This window comes from Seriola aureovittata, chromosome 10 (assembly GCF_021018895.1).
Source record: "Seriola aureovittata isolate HTS-2021-v1 ecotype China chromosome 10, ASM2101889v1, whole genome shotgun sequence".
Classification (NCBI taxonomy): domain Eukaryota; kingdom Metazoa; phylum Chordata; class Actinopteri; order Carangiformes; family Carangidae; genus Seriola; species Seriola aureovittata.
Window position 1 is genome coordinate 18607501 of NC_079373.1, and position 13662 is coordinate 18621162.

Here is a 13662-nt window from a genome sequence, read left to right on the forward strand (position 1 = left end):
GAGCAGTGTGCACCACTTTTCCATCTTTTTGTAGTGTAATGCAACTATATCATCTCTCTGATGCCTCTCATGGGAGGCCAGAGTGTCTAGTATATCAGAACCCTTCACATACACTGTATTTTAATACACATGCTTCACTGTGACGGTAGGGACAGTTTACAGATGACACAGTAAAAAAAAACAGCCAACATGATATGGCTTTTGGTAGATCAGATGGTTGATCCTGGGTGTTTTGTCTGTGTATAATGGCTGTGAGAGAACTATCTTTCCCACTGCTCCAGTTTTTACAGACCTCTGAGGTCTGATGCTCTGATTCTTCTTTTCTGCTGGGCTTTTTTAGAGGGCTCTGTGGATAGCACAGGTATTTGTTCCTGTCCCTACAAGTAAAATCTTTCTTTTCTATGTGTGTATGAGAGTTTCCACTCATTTCCCATGTCTCCCTGTCTCTCCCTCTCGTTCTCTCAGGTACCTGGTGCTAGAACATGTGTCTGGTGGTGAGCTGTTTGACTACTTGGTGAAGAAAGGCAGGTTAACACCTAAAGAAGCCAGAAAATTCTTCAGACAGATCATGTCTGCCCTGGATTTTTGCCACAGTCATTCCATATGGTAAGTGCCATGATCCACATGCAGAAATATAAAGATGTGCCATGTCTCCATGTACACTTCGATGTAGGACAATAAAGTGTAGTGTTAAGGTGCACTAAGACCTAATATCAGGGCACTTGGAATTAAAACCATAAAAGCCATATTCATTATCTGCAATCCATGAAAAAAACATCACATACAGTTAAAAAGATAAAACAACCAATAAACAACCATACCCAGGAGGTGTAACAAACTCAATTTGGTTGTCATACAACATTGAACAAATAATGAGTTTCCAAATAATGAATTCTAAAAGGATACAGATTCTTCCTGAAGTGAATCTACAATCTAAATTTCAATCAGTTTATTCATAACTTCAAAGTGCTATTTAGTTTTCAAGCCAGTGATTCAAAATGGGGATTACAGAACTGAGAAAACTTTAAATTGCTTGTTATGAAAGTGCTTTCCTTTTTTTCTTAAAGCGTCCCCCTTTAACAGTTGAGGGTGGTTGACACATTGTCAGATGGAAAGAGTCAAATACACACACTCGGATCAGATACAGTGCTCAGTTTTCACTTTTAGATCTGAGCGGGAGTGACTTTTTTTGTTTGTACACAGTACATTTTCATAGTTATGCTCTACTCGGTGTTGAGTCCTTGTATTTGTTGAAATTTGCTTCCAGATAGTCACTAATGTGACACATTGTGTTTGGCTTCAGGGGGTAATTTAACTGTTTACCAGCTTGTAGACTAGAGGCAATCATATATACTTCCGAAGTCAAACATGTCAGCAGGGACTCATTTTTAGCACTCATTCGTGTGTGTGTGTGCTGCTTGTTTTAAATGTGTGTGTGTGTGTGTATGTGTCTATCCATTTGTTCAAAGCAGGGAGCCAGTTTTCTTTCCTCTCCTGAGAATGTGTGCTTTTGCTCTCCAGTTTGTCCTCATGTGTCTGCATAGTGCAGAGCACAAGGACCATAGAGCAGAATGAGTTCAAGTGTATTTATTTTTACCTGGGTCACAAGTAAATCTCCAGCGACTTTGCAGGTACGGGAAAAATGAAATGGGAACAAAAATATTCAACCACATTCAACTAATCAGTCATCAAGAAAAAAAAAAAAACAATACCCTGCACAAGGAGACTAAGGATCCATCTGGGTCCAGAAAATGCAATAAGTAAAACAGGGAAATAAGAAATCACAAACACAGTAACATGCCACAGCAGAGAAACTGGATTAGTAGCTGGTGCCAGAATATTTTTTTTTACAAATGGTAAGAGAGGCTTTTTTTAACAAGCAGCTTCACATTTCGGGCAAAAAGACTGTGTTTGCACTCTGCACAAATTGCATACCTGTGTTATAAGCGGTTATTTTAATAGTTCTGTTCTTTTATTTCTGTAATGTTTCTTTTTTTCCTTTGAAAGTTATACATTCCTGGCTGCGTTTAATATGGCACCAGGTGCTGTACATGTCAAGCATATTGATGTAGCTCAAAGTCAGACAAAACTCTGTGTACTTTTGTACGTGTGTCGCAACAGTAGCGAATGCCCAGAGTTAAGACCAGATCAAGGGTGCTACTTCACTTGCATTATTTAGAAGAATATTGAGGTCACTAGCAATTAAAACATGGTCATTATGCAGCACATTATTAGTTCAGTTCCTTGCTGCTCACTCCGCTATAATATTCACAGGCAGGGGCCTCAAATTACAGACATTAACATATCATCATAAAACCCTAGTGCAGCCTTGGCCAGGCCATGGCCGTTGTCTTTTCTCATTGACACTACAACTCCAAGCCAGCCAGTCGACTCATGATGAGAATTTATGTGATTCCATCATAACTTCTGTGTCAAGGCTATTGTTGCAGGAAATGCTGGAGAGGGAGAGAGACACAGAGAGAGAGGGGTAGAAAGACGGGGGGGGGGGGGGTTTCTACCCTCCCGTGCACAGTGTAGTACACTTGAAAGTTTCCTGAATAGCTTCCTGCTGACGATGAAGGGGAAGCCAAGCCTGTGAAAAACAGTTATGGTATAATACTCCCTAGAACCTGGTGTTGAGTGCTAAATGCCTGGCAGATAGATTTGCATAATGTTGCAATTAAAAGGAAAGAATTAAAATGATTTGTCACGGAATGATTAGGTACTGTTGAATTTCAGTGATTTGATATACTGTGTACTGTTGTATAATATAATTTCTCGAGGATGTAATTACATTTTTTTTTTTTATAGTAAAGCCATTGCGGGACCTGTTATACACAGTATGAGCTATTACATCCTTGTGTCAGAGTGACTTTACATTTCCCCGATTATCGAGGGATGAGGTACACGAGTTCAGTTGATTGTTTGAACCATCAAACAGGTAGCTGATGAAGAAAAAAACTGAAGAAAACTCTTGTATCAGTGGAAATGGAAGGAAACTGCCCTACCTAAGGGAAAGAAAGTCAGAAGTCTTTTATCAGTCAGTGTAAATAACTGACTGTGAAAAGAGAGAAGAAAGCATCTGGGACTGACATTAAGTGTGTGCACATACATTGATTATCACAGCTCTTTTGTAGTAGGATTCACGAGGAGATTTATCTCACCTTTCCTGTTTTGTTTTCTTGCTATCTCCCTGTCAGAGCTAATCATTCCTCTCACTAACACTCTCAGAAAACGATGCCTCGTAAATTTATCATGAGAAGGATTATTTAGGAGTGTTGCTGCACCCTCTCGCCCTCCTCCCAACGTTAATTAGGGGCAAACAGACAGATGCAGACCTTCTCACGTCCGTTCCATTCCCACTAATGAGATCTCAGCATCCCATCAATAAAAAAGAATTCCTGCAATCATTTCTTCCATTTCTACTTGTCTACGCAGGGGGACCTCCACGGGCCATTAAAGGGCTCCTTTTTCTCTGTGACTCACCGTGCAGAGAGGGAGGGTAAACGCATGCTCCTCAACTCTCCTGTTCTGAGCACCTCTCGTGTTTTTTTTTTTCCCGCTTCTTCTCGTTGCCACATGCTTCCGTTCCTCCGCCCACGTTCCCATCCCCAAATATCTCTCTTGAGCCAGATGGATGTAAGTCTGGTATGAATGAAAGAACGTAGAGAGAAAGGGCTGTTTATGACTCAGTGTTTCCTCTGCCTGATTCAGATCGCTGTCACATTTATGCAAAGTTTTCATTTCACGTGGAGGGAGAGAACGGGACAAAGTGAAGCGCACAAGGAGAGCTGACGTGGGAGATGAGGCAAAGATAGGTGAGGGAAGGCTATAAACAGACGCGGGAAAGGAATCATCAGTAAAAGATATTTATAATGAATGCTGAGGCAGAGAGGGAAAATCTTCATTGTATGTTAATACAGATCCAATGTCAAACTAGCTGCCTATTCCCCTCTCGCCTCCAACCCCATTCCTCACTAAGACATGTGTTTGGATATCATTTGAAGTCTGCCGATATGAAATCTGCATGACTCAGTACACAGGGATTCACTGACTGACAGACAGGTCAAAGCAGAGTCGAGAGAACAGCCCACATACGATGATGCATTTTATCGATCTTTGTGAAAGTTTCCCTCTAAATCACCTGTAGCGATGTTAAATGTGAGGGTGAGCTCCAGCAGCACAGCGTTCCAGGAGCTGCTTCGGATTCACCTCGTCGCTCAAGGTCACAAAAACAGAGCGGGATGCTTCCCAGATATAATCATACTGTTGCAGATTTACCTGAGAGGGAGGTCCCAAACAGCGGCTCCGGCTGCAGCTTGTCAGCCCTGACATTCAACAACAACATACACATCTGCTACACAGTTGATACACTCTCTCTGGAGAAGTCGATGTGGCAGTCTGCCGTAACTGCAAACACGCAGCAGAAACACAGATTGATTGAGAGGAGTAAAGTGTATTTTCTTTAAACACTTGACAAGGGGGCGTGCGTGTTTTTACCCACAACTGAACCAAATTAACTGATGATGAGAAGCTTAAACAAAAGAGAGAGTAGCGTAAGAGAATATAATTTGAGTGTCGTTATCCGTGCATTTAAACATACCATAGAAAGCACTGTATGCTCTAATTTCTTATAATAAACAGAGTGCCCTATGCTTCTATTCTCATGTGGGAAGTGAAGGTATATTGAATTGATTTTTTTCTAAAGCCACAGTGAGGCCAAACCCAGGATTCAACCTGAGGTCAAGTGAACTAGAGTTGACACCTAACACACCCCTGTATCACCTCGCAGTCTATTTGTCCACTCACTCCCATGACACCCCTTTGATTAACTTGATCTACAATACACAGTGCATTTTCATGAGCATGAGCACACACACTTATACACTTTCACAGCCATACACCTCGACTATAACATGCTCTGTCCTCTTTCTCACCCCTCTTCTGTTTGTTTAATAATGACTTCGGTCTTTCCCCTTATAACCCATTTAACACCGCTGTGTGTGTGTGTTTAATTCAAAGTGACTGTGTGTGGGTGTGAGATAAAGACTATCTGTCGCATAAAGTACCTCCAACCATCCCACTAAGTAAGGCAGAGATTGCGAGTGAACCTTGGAGGAGATCCCCATGACTAAAACACATAGCTTGATCAAACGTGCTCACACACACATTCAGACAGTCACACATCCTCCTTTTCCCTGACACTGATGTGCAGATTATTGCCACCACCTACATGTGCACAAACAAACACCTGGTCCAGAAGTCACATTAAACCCACGCAGTGGCATAATCACGCTCATCATCCGTATCCACCTTTCTTCCTCTCACACGCACTCCCTCTGTCATTAGCTGCTTTGTTCAGCTTAGAGAGCCACATGCATCCGTCTATGCCGTCACTTTGTCATAGATCCACAGAGCGAAATAAAGCCAGCCACGGGTCTTTTAGGGATGACAATATTGCTCAAATTTTCAGCCATAGCAAATGTAATTGTTTATTAGAAAAGCGATAAATCTTGAGATATTGTACAGTTTTTATAGATATAATAACCAGTGATAATGATAGTGAATTCTATAATTGACCAATTAATATGACCAATCAATATGATATAGATAAACCATGTAAATTCAATATTGGCAATACGACCAAGGGTATTTAACTGCCTCAGTAGACACGGTGTAGCAGAATCTAAAAATTGGTTTAAAAATCTGTAACCTCCTGATGTATCGCCCTCATGCCTAAGCCCCAAACCTACGTCTTCCTCTCTGCCACAGTCTGTCTCCACTTGTTTTCATGCTCATTTTTGATATTTGCATTTACAGATTGGAGATACCAGAATTTAAAAAGATTGTAACTTTCCTCAGACAAACAAATGCCTTACTTTCTTCACATTTTCTATATGATTTTCCCATTGCCCCCTCTTCTTCTGCAACAGTTTAATTGCACCAGACTGAAGAATTGACATCACCAGCTGTTCCTCTCTATGCATCCAATCCCTAATGTTAACATAACAGTAGTAGATGGAGAGTCACATTAATCTGGATGGATGGAAACCTGACTATTGTTTCTGTATAACTTCTTGTTTTTTTTTTTTTCATTTGTTGTCATCGTTCTACAGCATGCAGTTCATGTCATCTTCCATCCTCTGCATGTCTATCCCTCTGTCAATAGCAACCCATGCCCTCGTGGCTGTTTGTGAGTGTTTGCTGACACTCTCAGGAGAGTTTTCCCAGATGATAGTCTGTCTGTCTCCCTCCTGTAGAAAGCCTGTACTTATAGCCAATCGTCATTACAGCTGTGGTTGCTAACATCACAGAATGGAAATCCTCTTCTGTGTCTCCTTGTCTTTATATTTTCCTGCTACTTTCTTCACCTGCAATGCCGGTTAACGCATTGAAATAGAACTGGATGAGAGGAGGGATGTTGATGTTGAGAGGAGGATGGAGAAATGGAAATGGATTGGGTAAAATGGGTATGGAAAATGGAGCAGAATGAAAAGTACTAGGTTGGTTTTTGGTGCTTGAATTAGGCAGAATGAGGTGGTGGTTGTAAGGGGAAGTGTATCACAAGAAAGATGTGAAGACCACCTGCACAAGGGAAGTTAAATAGTGACTAGAAAAGGGGAAAAAGAGGAGAACAAGAAAAATAAAATAAAAACAAAAATGCTGTTAACTACTAAAATAAAGGAAGAGATGACCAGATATGAGATAATGATAGAGACGATGAGCTCTCTAATTCTGCACAAGGCATAGCTGACAATTTCAAGGGCAATTTTGCACTGCCATGGCACCATGTGTTGTATGCCTGATGTGCTATGGGTTTTTAATATCTCTGCCACTCCTTCACTCCAATGCTTTTCTGACAGCTTGTCTGTTTAGTCTGCCTTGGAGGTCTGCTGCTCATCCTATCTTCCCCAGTCGAACTCCTCTGGATTAAGAGCAAACGCTGGGTTGCACACACAGATTTGGCACAACAAAGCAAATAGTTTGTTTATTGCAGATCTAGCCATCATTGAAATCCCACATTTTAGTCACTGCATTACATGCAACAATGCATTCCTTCCCCAGTGTTGCTCAAAACCCCAGAGGAAAAGATAAAAATGCCCCAGATGACACAAGAAATGCTCTTGTAACCTGTCACTAGAGAGGCAAATCTTGTGTGGAAAAATAATTGTGATTTCCTCTCAATACTAATCCAGTTTAAATATAAGTACCATGAGAGGAGACTACTGAAATGTGTAGGGCACCGGTGTTAGGGAGCACTAAGCATTGTACCACAGCTATCCAAGCAAACTTTTTGATATCGGGACAAGAATGTGAAATTGAATGAGACCAATAATTACATGATGTCTCTAAGAAAATAGCACTTATGGGTGCCCTGTGGTGTTTTCTTAGTCATGTTTACATTCAGTGTTACTCAATAAAAACTACTGTGTGTATCCATGAAGTCTGACAAATGTGCTGAATGTATTTCCTGCTCCATAAAACATTTTCAAATACATTTGAATCCTACATTGTTTACATACATACAAGCTTCAACTTCACTGCCTTTGTTGACACATTGTAGATCAGTGGAATAGTGTGAAACTACTGGCAGGGTTGAATTGCATCACCTATTTGTACATGTGCGTGCATCCTTATGAAACTTTTTTTCAAGCTGCGTTGTGGGATACTTTTGTGGAGCATTGAAACCCCACTAGATATGGTATTATAATAATTCTCTCAAGAAAGTTTGGCACAACACCATGAGTGGACTACAAAGCATAACGATGATCATTTCATACACATAACCAGAGACAGGGGCTGCAGCTTCAGCTAGATGCCGTGCAGTATATATGTTAAATATATTGGAAATATTTAAATGTGCTGTAGTGTAGCTAACATGATCAGGACAGTCTAGTATATGACATGTGTACACCAATGCCAGAAATCAATTCTTTCTTTGTTATTAGCGAAATAAAATAATTTCAGGTTTTCTCCTCAAAAGGCATGAAAAGAAACCTTTATTGTGTCTCATGTGTAACCGACTGCTTTTTACCTTTAACATGAACCAATGGTGTCCAAATGTTGTGCATTGGATTTTGTCACTTGGCTACCTTAAAGATGACAAAGACACAAATTCAACAGCAAAAAATCACCAATCACTTTCTTTAAGCAAACGTGTAAAACAGACCAATTCCATTAGGCAGCAAAACAGGGGAAAAAAGGCAACTTTATCTTTCTTGCCCGTAATTGCTCTTAATACACAATTAACCCCGTCGGCTAATGAACAATTTTGCCTAGCACACCCAAGTCAGCAGTCAGAATGTTGTCCTCTTTTGCTAATGCGATTGAATAATAGCCTAAAGCATTTTTAGTGAATGTGCTTGGTCTCTCTCTAATTGGGTCAACAGAAGCCTAAAAAAGTTAAAAAAGGAAAGATAGAAGGAGGAGGATGACACAGAGGTGTGCCGGAGGCTAAATGGATGCGTTTCAACTCGCAGTGATGGTTAAAAACCCTCACTCCAGCTGACAATAATGATACCAGGATAGCTTTAATACTTCATAAAAATGCAAAAACAGGTGTATTATTTCCCAGGCATGTTAATGTGTCAAAAAGATGCATTTGAGCCATTAGCGTTAGTTTCAAGTGTTCTGGTTTAGCTAATTAGTGCCACGTATTTGGTGTGATAGCAGGCATAACAAGCCGGTAATATTTAACATTGTGTATGTCAAATGTGACACCAAGGGGAAAAGTATATTTTCCTCAGGCTTAGAGAATTTAGTTACAAAACTGCTCATCACCATAAACATGTCTGGGATATTGTAGGGATGTGAGCCCCAAGAGGACAGACCCATTACAACCTTCTATAAAACACAACATATCAGTATAATACGTGCAAATGATCACAGGCAATTAAGAGCTTGGTGTTAGATTGCAAGAATCATGTCTAACAGCCCCACTGGGGTGTAAACCTTGCTCAGACAGCATGTAGACACACACATGTGCCCTGTAAATTAAACTGAGCAGCATCGTAAGTGGTTAGTGCACAGTGAACTGTGAGGCCTGTGCCACATATCAAGGGAGACCTGTGTAATAGATAATAATATATGCTACCATAATGGATGACGATATTCATCCTTGAATAGTTGCCCTCCTTTGGTATTTAGTATCTTTAGTTTTGTGTTCCCTTCCTTTCTTGTGTTCCATATGGGCCAAGCGTTGCACTAACATTTATCCAGATTAATTTCCCACAGAAACAACCTGTGCAAACAATACACGCACTCATGACATATAGAATATTTTTGGATGTGGCACACAGCTCCCAAATTTCTGGGAAGAAAAACCTACAGTTACATTCAAGTTCACTGCAGCTGTTGAGTTCTCTTAACAGCATCCACTCCTGCGTGGCATATGAGATATCCCTGCTGCAATCCCTGCTGTGCGAGCAAGATTACAGTAGCAAAGTGCAGCCTAATGTGTCAGTTTAATGTCCTATTACTGATACTAGGGTCCTGAAAACCAATAAAGATTCCAGATGCAATTTGTCCCCTTGATGTTGTTAGTGGATAAATACGCTACTGCCATCTCTCTTTTGTGCATCAGTCTCTTGAGATTGAGGCTGTTTTGTGTTTTACATGTTATAGGCCTGAGATTACGCAATTTTTATTCCATGTTTATGGGTCTTTCAAATAATGATTTAGTGTGCATTTTTACATCTGAGGCTGACATTTTGAGCGTACTTGGATATTTATGATTCTGTTGAGGCTTTGGCTGTCTTATTGGGGTCTGCAAAGATCAGGATGCTACCTCTCCTATGCTGTCAATAGCAAACCACTTTTAAAAACTGTCTGAAACACCAGCTACAGTCAGTGCTGTCATTGCTGTCGCTTTTCTCACTGATGTCACACCAAGTTATTAAACGTTTTCCGGGCCCTGTAGTCTGGTTCCTGTGTCGACAAAGTTACGAGTTGACCTCCTGTCATGTTTAAACTCCAGTCATAAGTGATTTGTAACTTTCAGCTGTCTAAAACATTTTTGTTGCCAGGAGAAACATTGTTTTTTTAAAGCTTTATTTAATTAATTCATGCTGACAAAGAACATTTTCTATATGGCACTGGCCTGCTGAAATACACGAAGGATTATACACAGATGCCCAGCACAACCACAGTCTCACACTGGTAGCCCCTGAGCAGTTCAATAATTGTTTGTTCCTACCTCGTGTGCTTTGACAGTATTAGTTAAAAGGCTAAATCTCAGGCTGCTGACATCCCTGCCAAATGATGGTTGTGTGAATTGATAAAGGTTTTAGCCTGGGGAGAACTGTTTTAGATGCTATCTGTGTTTTATTTCAATTATAGCAAGGATCACAGAGACTGCCAGTGACCAGCTGACAGCTAATCCCTCAGGACAGGAAACGAGTTGTACAGCAGCCGATGTCATCTAAGGTTAAACGTCCATTGTGATGAGGCACTCTTCAAAGGCAGACGCATCCAGCTATTGTTCCACTCCCCTTTCTATAATTAATCTGAAGAGAAGATGAAAGTCTAGTTCATGACAGTTCATGACATCCTGACAGCCCCGTGGCTCCGTAACTCTCCCCATGATTACAAAAATCATAGAGAGAGGTAAGCAAGTAGACACATATGTAAGAATGCAGGAAAGACAGATGGATAGATATCAGTGTAAGCACGCGTACATGTGTGTGATGTTCGTGGTGCTTCCTTCAGCCTTGGTAGACATAACAAGAATGTCACAGTATGATGCAATATAACCCTCAACCGGGGAAGAGGTGTTAAATGTGCGATAAAGTGCTAACGCCACTCCGCTTTTGAACAGTCTCTCATCAAAATTGAGATTTTAACCTCCGACACGGCAACAGCATACATGATATGGGAAAGATATTCCTTTCAATGGGCCCTTTTAAGGGAGGGAGATGTTGTCCGCTGGATATTATCCCCCCCCCCCCTCGCTGTGTTTAGTGGTAATGAATGGCAGCTAATGAACACCACCTCTGCGGCTGTCTCGCCTTGACGCCCTTTGCTCAGCCGGTTTGCTGGTGGCTGTCTGGGAGATGAGAGGAGAGGGATTGAGGGGCGAAGAGGGAGGGAAAGAGAAGGAGAAAAGAACACAGCAGGGGGCTGTCACACCTCATACCAGCCCAGCACTGAGGTGGGAGCCCACTAGCTTCAGCATGGACGGATCAAAAGGAGAGGTGTTGCAGAGAGGACGGATGGGTAGGAGTGGGGGGGTGGGGGGCACGCGCTCAGTAACAGGTTGAGGTGCTGTGTTGTTCACAGCTGTGTGTATCCAAGCTAGATCCACAGGTGTTTGATAGACCTTGCAGCACACCTTTCATTTTCACTAGTTTATATAACATGATGCATTATTTCATGTCCCATTAACCGTCTTATGTTTCTGTCTCACGATCTTCCAGCCACAGGGATCTGAAGCCCGAAAACCTGTTGCTAGATGAAAAGAACAACATCAGGATAGCAGACTTTGGCATGGCCTCCCTTCAGGTTGGAGACAGTCTGCTGGAAACCAGCTGTGGGTAAGTAATATTGAAAACATTGTGATGCATGTCTTCTAATGTAATGTCTGACTCACACCCATGGCCAAGAATGTCCTGAAGGTAAAGATAAGTCATAGTAGGGGGGAGGGAGCTGGAGTTGTCGGTATCCAACAGAGAGAAACGGAGAGGAGAAGCAGAGAGAGAATGATGAGTGCAGCAATGAAGCCCTCTGTTCTCAAAGCCTCCGTTTATCGTGCAGTGTTGATCTCTGGAGGAGAGGCGGTTGGTGTCTCTCACAGAGTGTGCTGTCTGTCTGTGAGCGGGGCCAGGGCCACGGCCACACATTACTGCTCTCCATCTCCTCATATCTGGCGCTGGGTTTTATGATCTGGCAGTCATGACCACGCCAGGCCTATCAATCCCACAACGACCGTAATGAATTCGCTCGCAGGGAAAAGTCACTTTCAAAGTGTTTCATATATGGCCATCTATACTGCAGAAGTGTTTTTATTTAACCCCTTAAGTTTAGTGAACGCTGTACAGGCTCATATGTCCATAAAAGAAGCGACACAGTTGATGATGGTTTACTTTTTAAGAATAAACTCAGCGACAGCGTGGATTAAAACAAGTTTTCACTGCAGCACAGAGAGTTGCTCTCTATGAGTTTCAATTCACTTTTACCTGCAGTTCATACTTGAAATGAGATCTTAATATGTAGGCATATTAAGATCTCATAATAGGTAAACATCAAGCAAATCAGCAATGTGGTGGTATGGACAGCCCATTAGCTGGAAAGCAAAGGGTGCAGCAGGGTGTTGTTTTTTTGCAGATTCCTGGTGGTCTGGATGTCTTAGGGAGAATTTTGCTCTGTGGTTACACATGACACTGCGCACAGGGCTGGGAGATAGAGAGGCCCTGTGACATCTGTCCCCAGCTCAGACCTGATTCTGTCCAGATTATACCTTCAAATCAGCCGCAACAGAAATTACACACACTCGCATACACGCAATTCAGCGAACACACATGCGCACGCACCGCTGGCGAGGCTTAGTTCATCCCTGACCTCCTAGACCCTTTGTCCTCTGCTTGCTTGGTTGTCTCTCACTGCTTGTCTCTCTCTCTGTCTCTGACTCCCTCCCCCTTTTATAATCGCATGCACGCTCATTTAAGTATGTGCATGCACACACACAAGCATGCAGTTGAAACTGTTTCATAATTTTTTTTTTTTTTTTCCAGCAGTAGCACAGTGCCTAAGCTCTCATGACTCATCGGTAGAGATCAGGCCAACTGAGAGCTGCGTGCATAGCTATCTGCAAGTAAAATGTGCACGACTGAGTCATTCTGCAGCCATGATGACCACACTGAAGTGCTTTCTTTTCCTAGAAAGGCCATAGAATGCGACAGCTCTTACTCAGCTTTTTGCAGCATCCTGTAGATGAACTGTATATTTCTGCTCAGTCCCCCTCATACATTTACACAGTGCTAAAGGTACTTGTTCCAGGTAGGAACACAGCATTGTCTTACTCACACACACACACACACACACACACACACTCCCACACACAGCTAAGCAAAGCAGTTCTGTTTTCGTTCTACTCTCCGCCCCATCACCACATCCACTTCTGCTTGTGTGTGTGTGTGTGTGTGTGTCACAGAAATGTGCGTGCACCACATGTGTTTATTTGCCATTCCCTAATACATGTTAAGGTGCCATATGCTGCGTGTGTGGTTATTGATTATTCATGCTCTTCTGACTGTCCCATCTCTAAGTGTAGATATGACAGTTTTTAATTAAATGCATTTATCTGGCCCCCTCTCACCATGCAGCAGTCTGACACAAATGTATTCCATTTGCCACGGGTAATGGAGCTGAGTGAAGATGAGACTCGCCCCAGGTAGAGTAGGGGGAGCCTCGGAGCACATCCATAAATACATGCAGACGTACAGACATATATAGATGAGCAGAGGCATTGACAAACACGTACAAATATGGACCCAGGAACGCACACACAGCCTACTTCTCAGTCTGTCTCTGGCTGCATGAGCCCAGCTCCGAGTTCATCTGTGCTGGCTGTTTAAGTTCTGTTGCACTGATTGATGAAAGGAAATTATCTCGTAAGCAGTGAGGAGCAGTACAAAATTTTCATGAAGATGAGCTGCATGTCTAAGT

The 13662-nt window shown here is 42.0% G+C and overlaps 1 protein-coding gene across 5 annotated transcripts in view; it reads left to right on the top strand.

Annotated features, from left to right (window-relative positions):
* brsk2a (BR serine/threonine kinase 2a) overlaps positions 1-13662 on the top strand; it is a 175388-nt gene that overhangs the window by 112888 nt on the left and 48838 nt on the right. For all 5 annotated transcript variants that reach the window (XM_056386258.1, XM_056386259.1, XM_056386261.1 and 2 more), the window contains exons 4-5: positions 466-606; positions 11415-11531. In XM_056386258.1, the coding sequence (XP_056242233.1) occupies positions 466-606; positions 11415-11531 (258 nt within the window). The remainder of the gene's footprint in view (positions 1-465; positions 607-11414; positions 11532-13662) is intronic.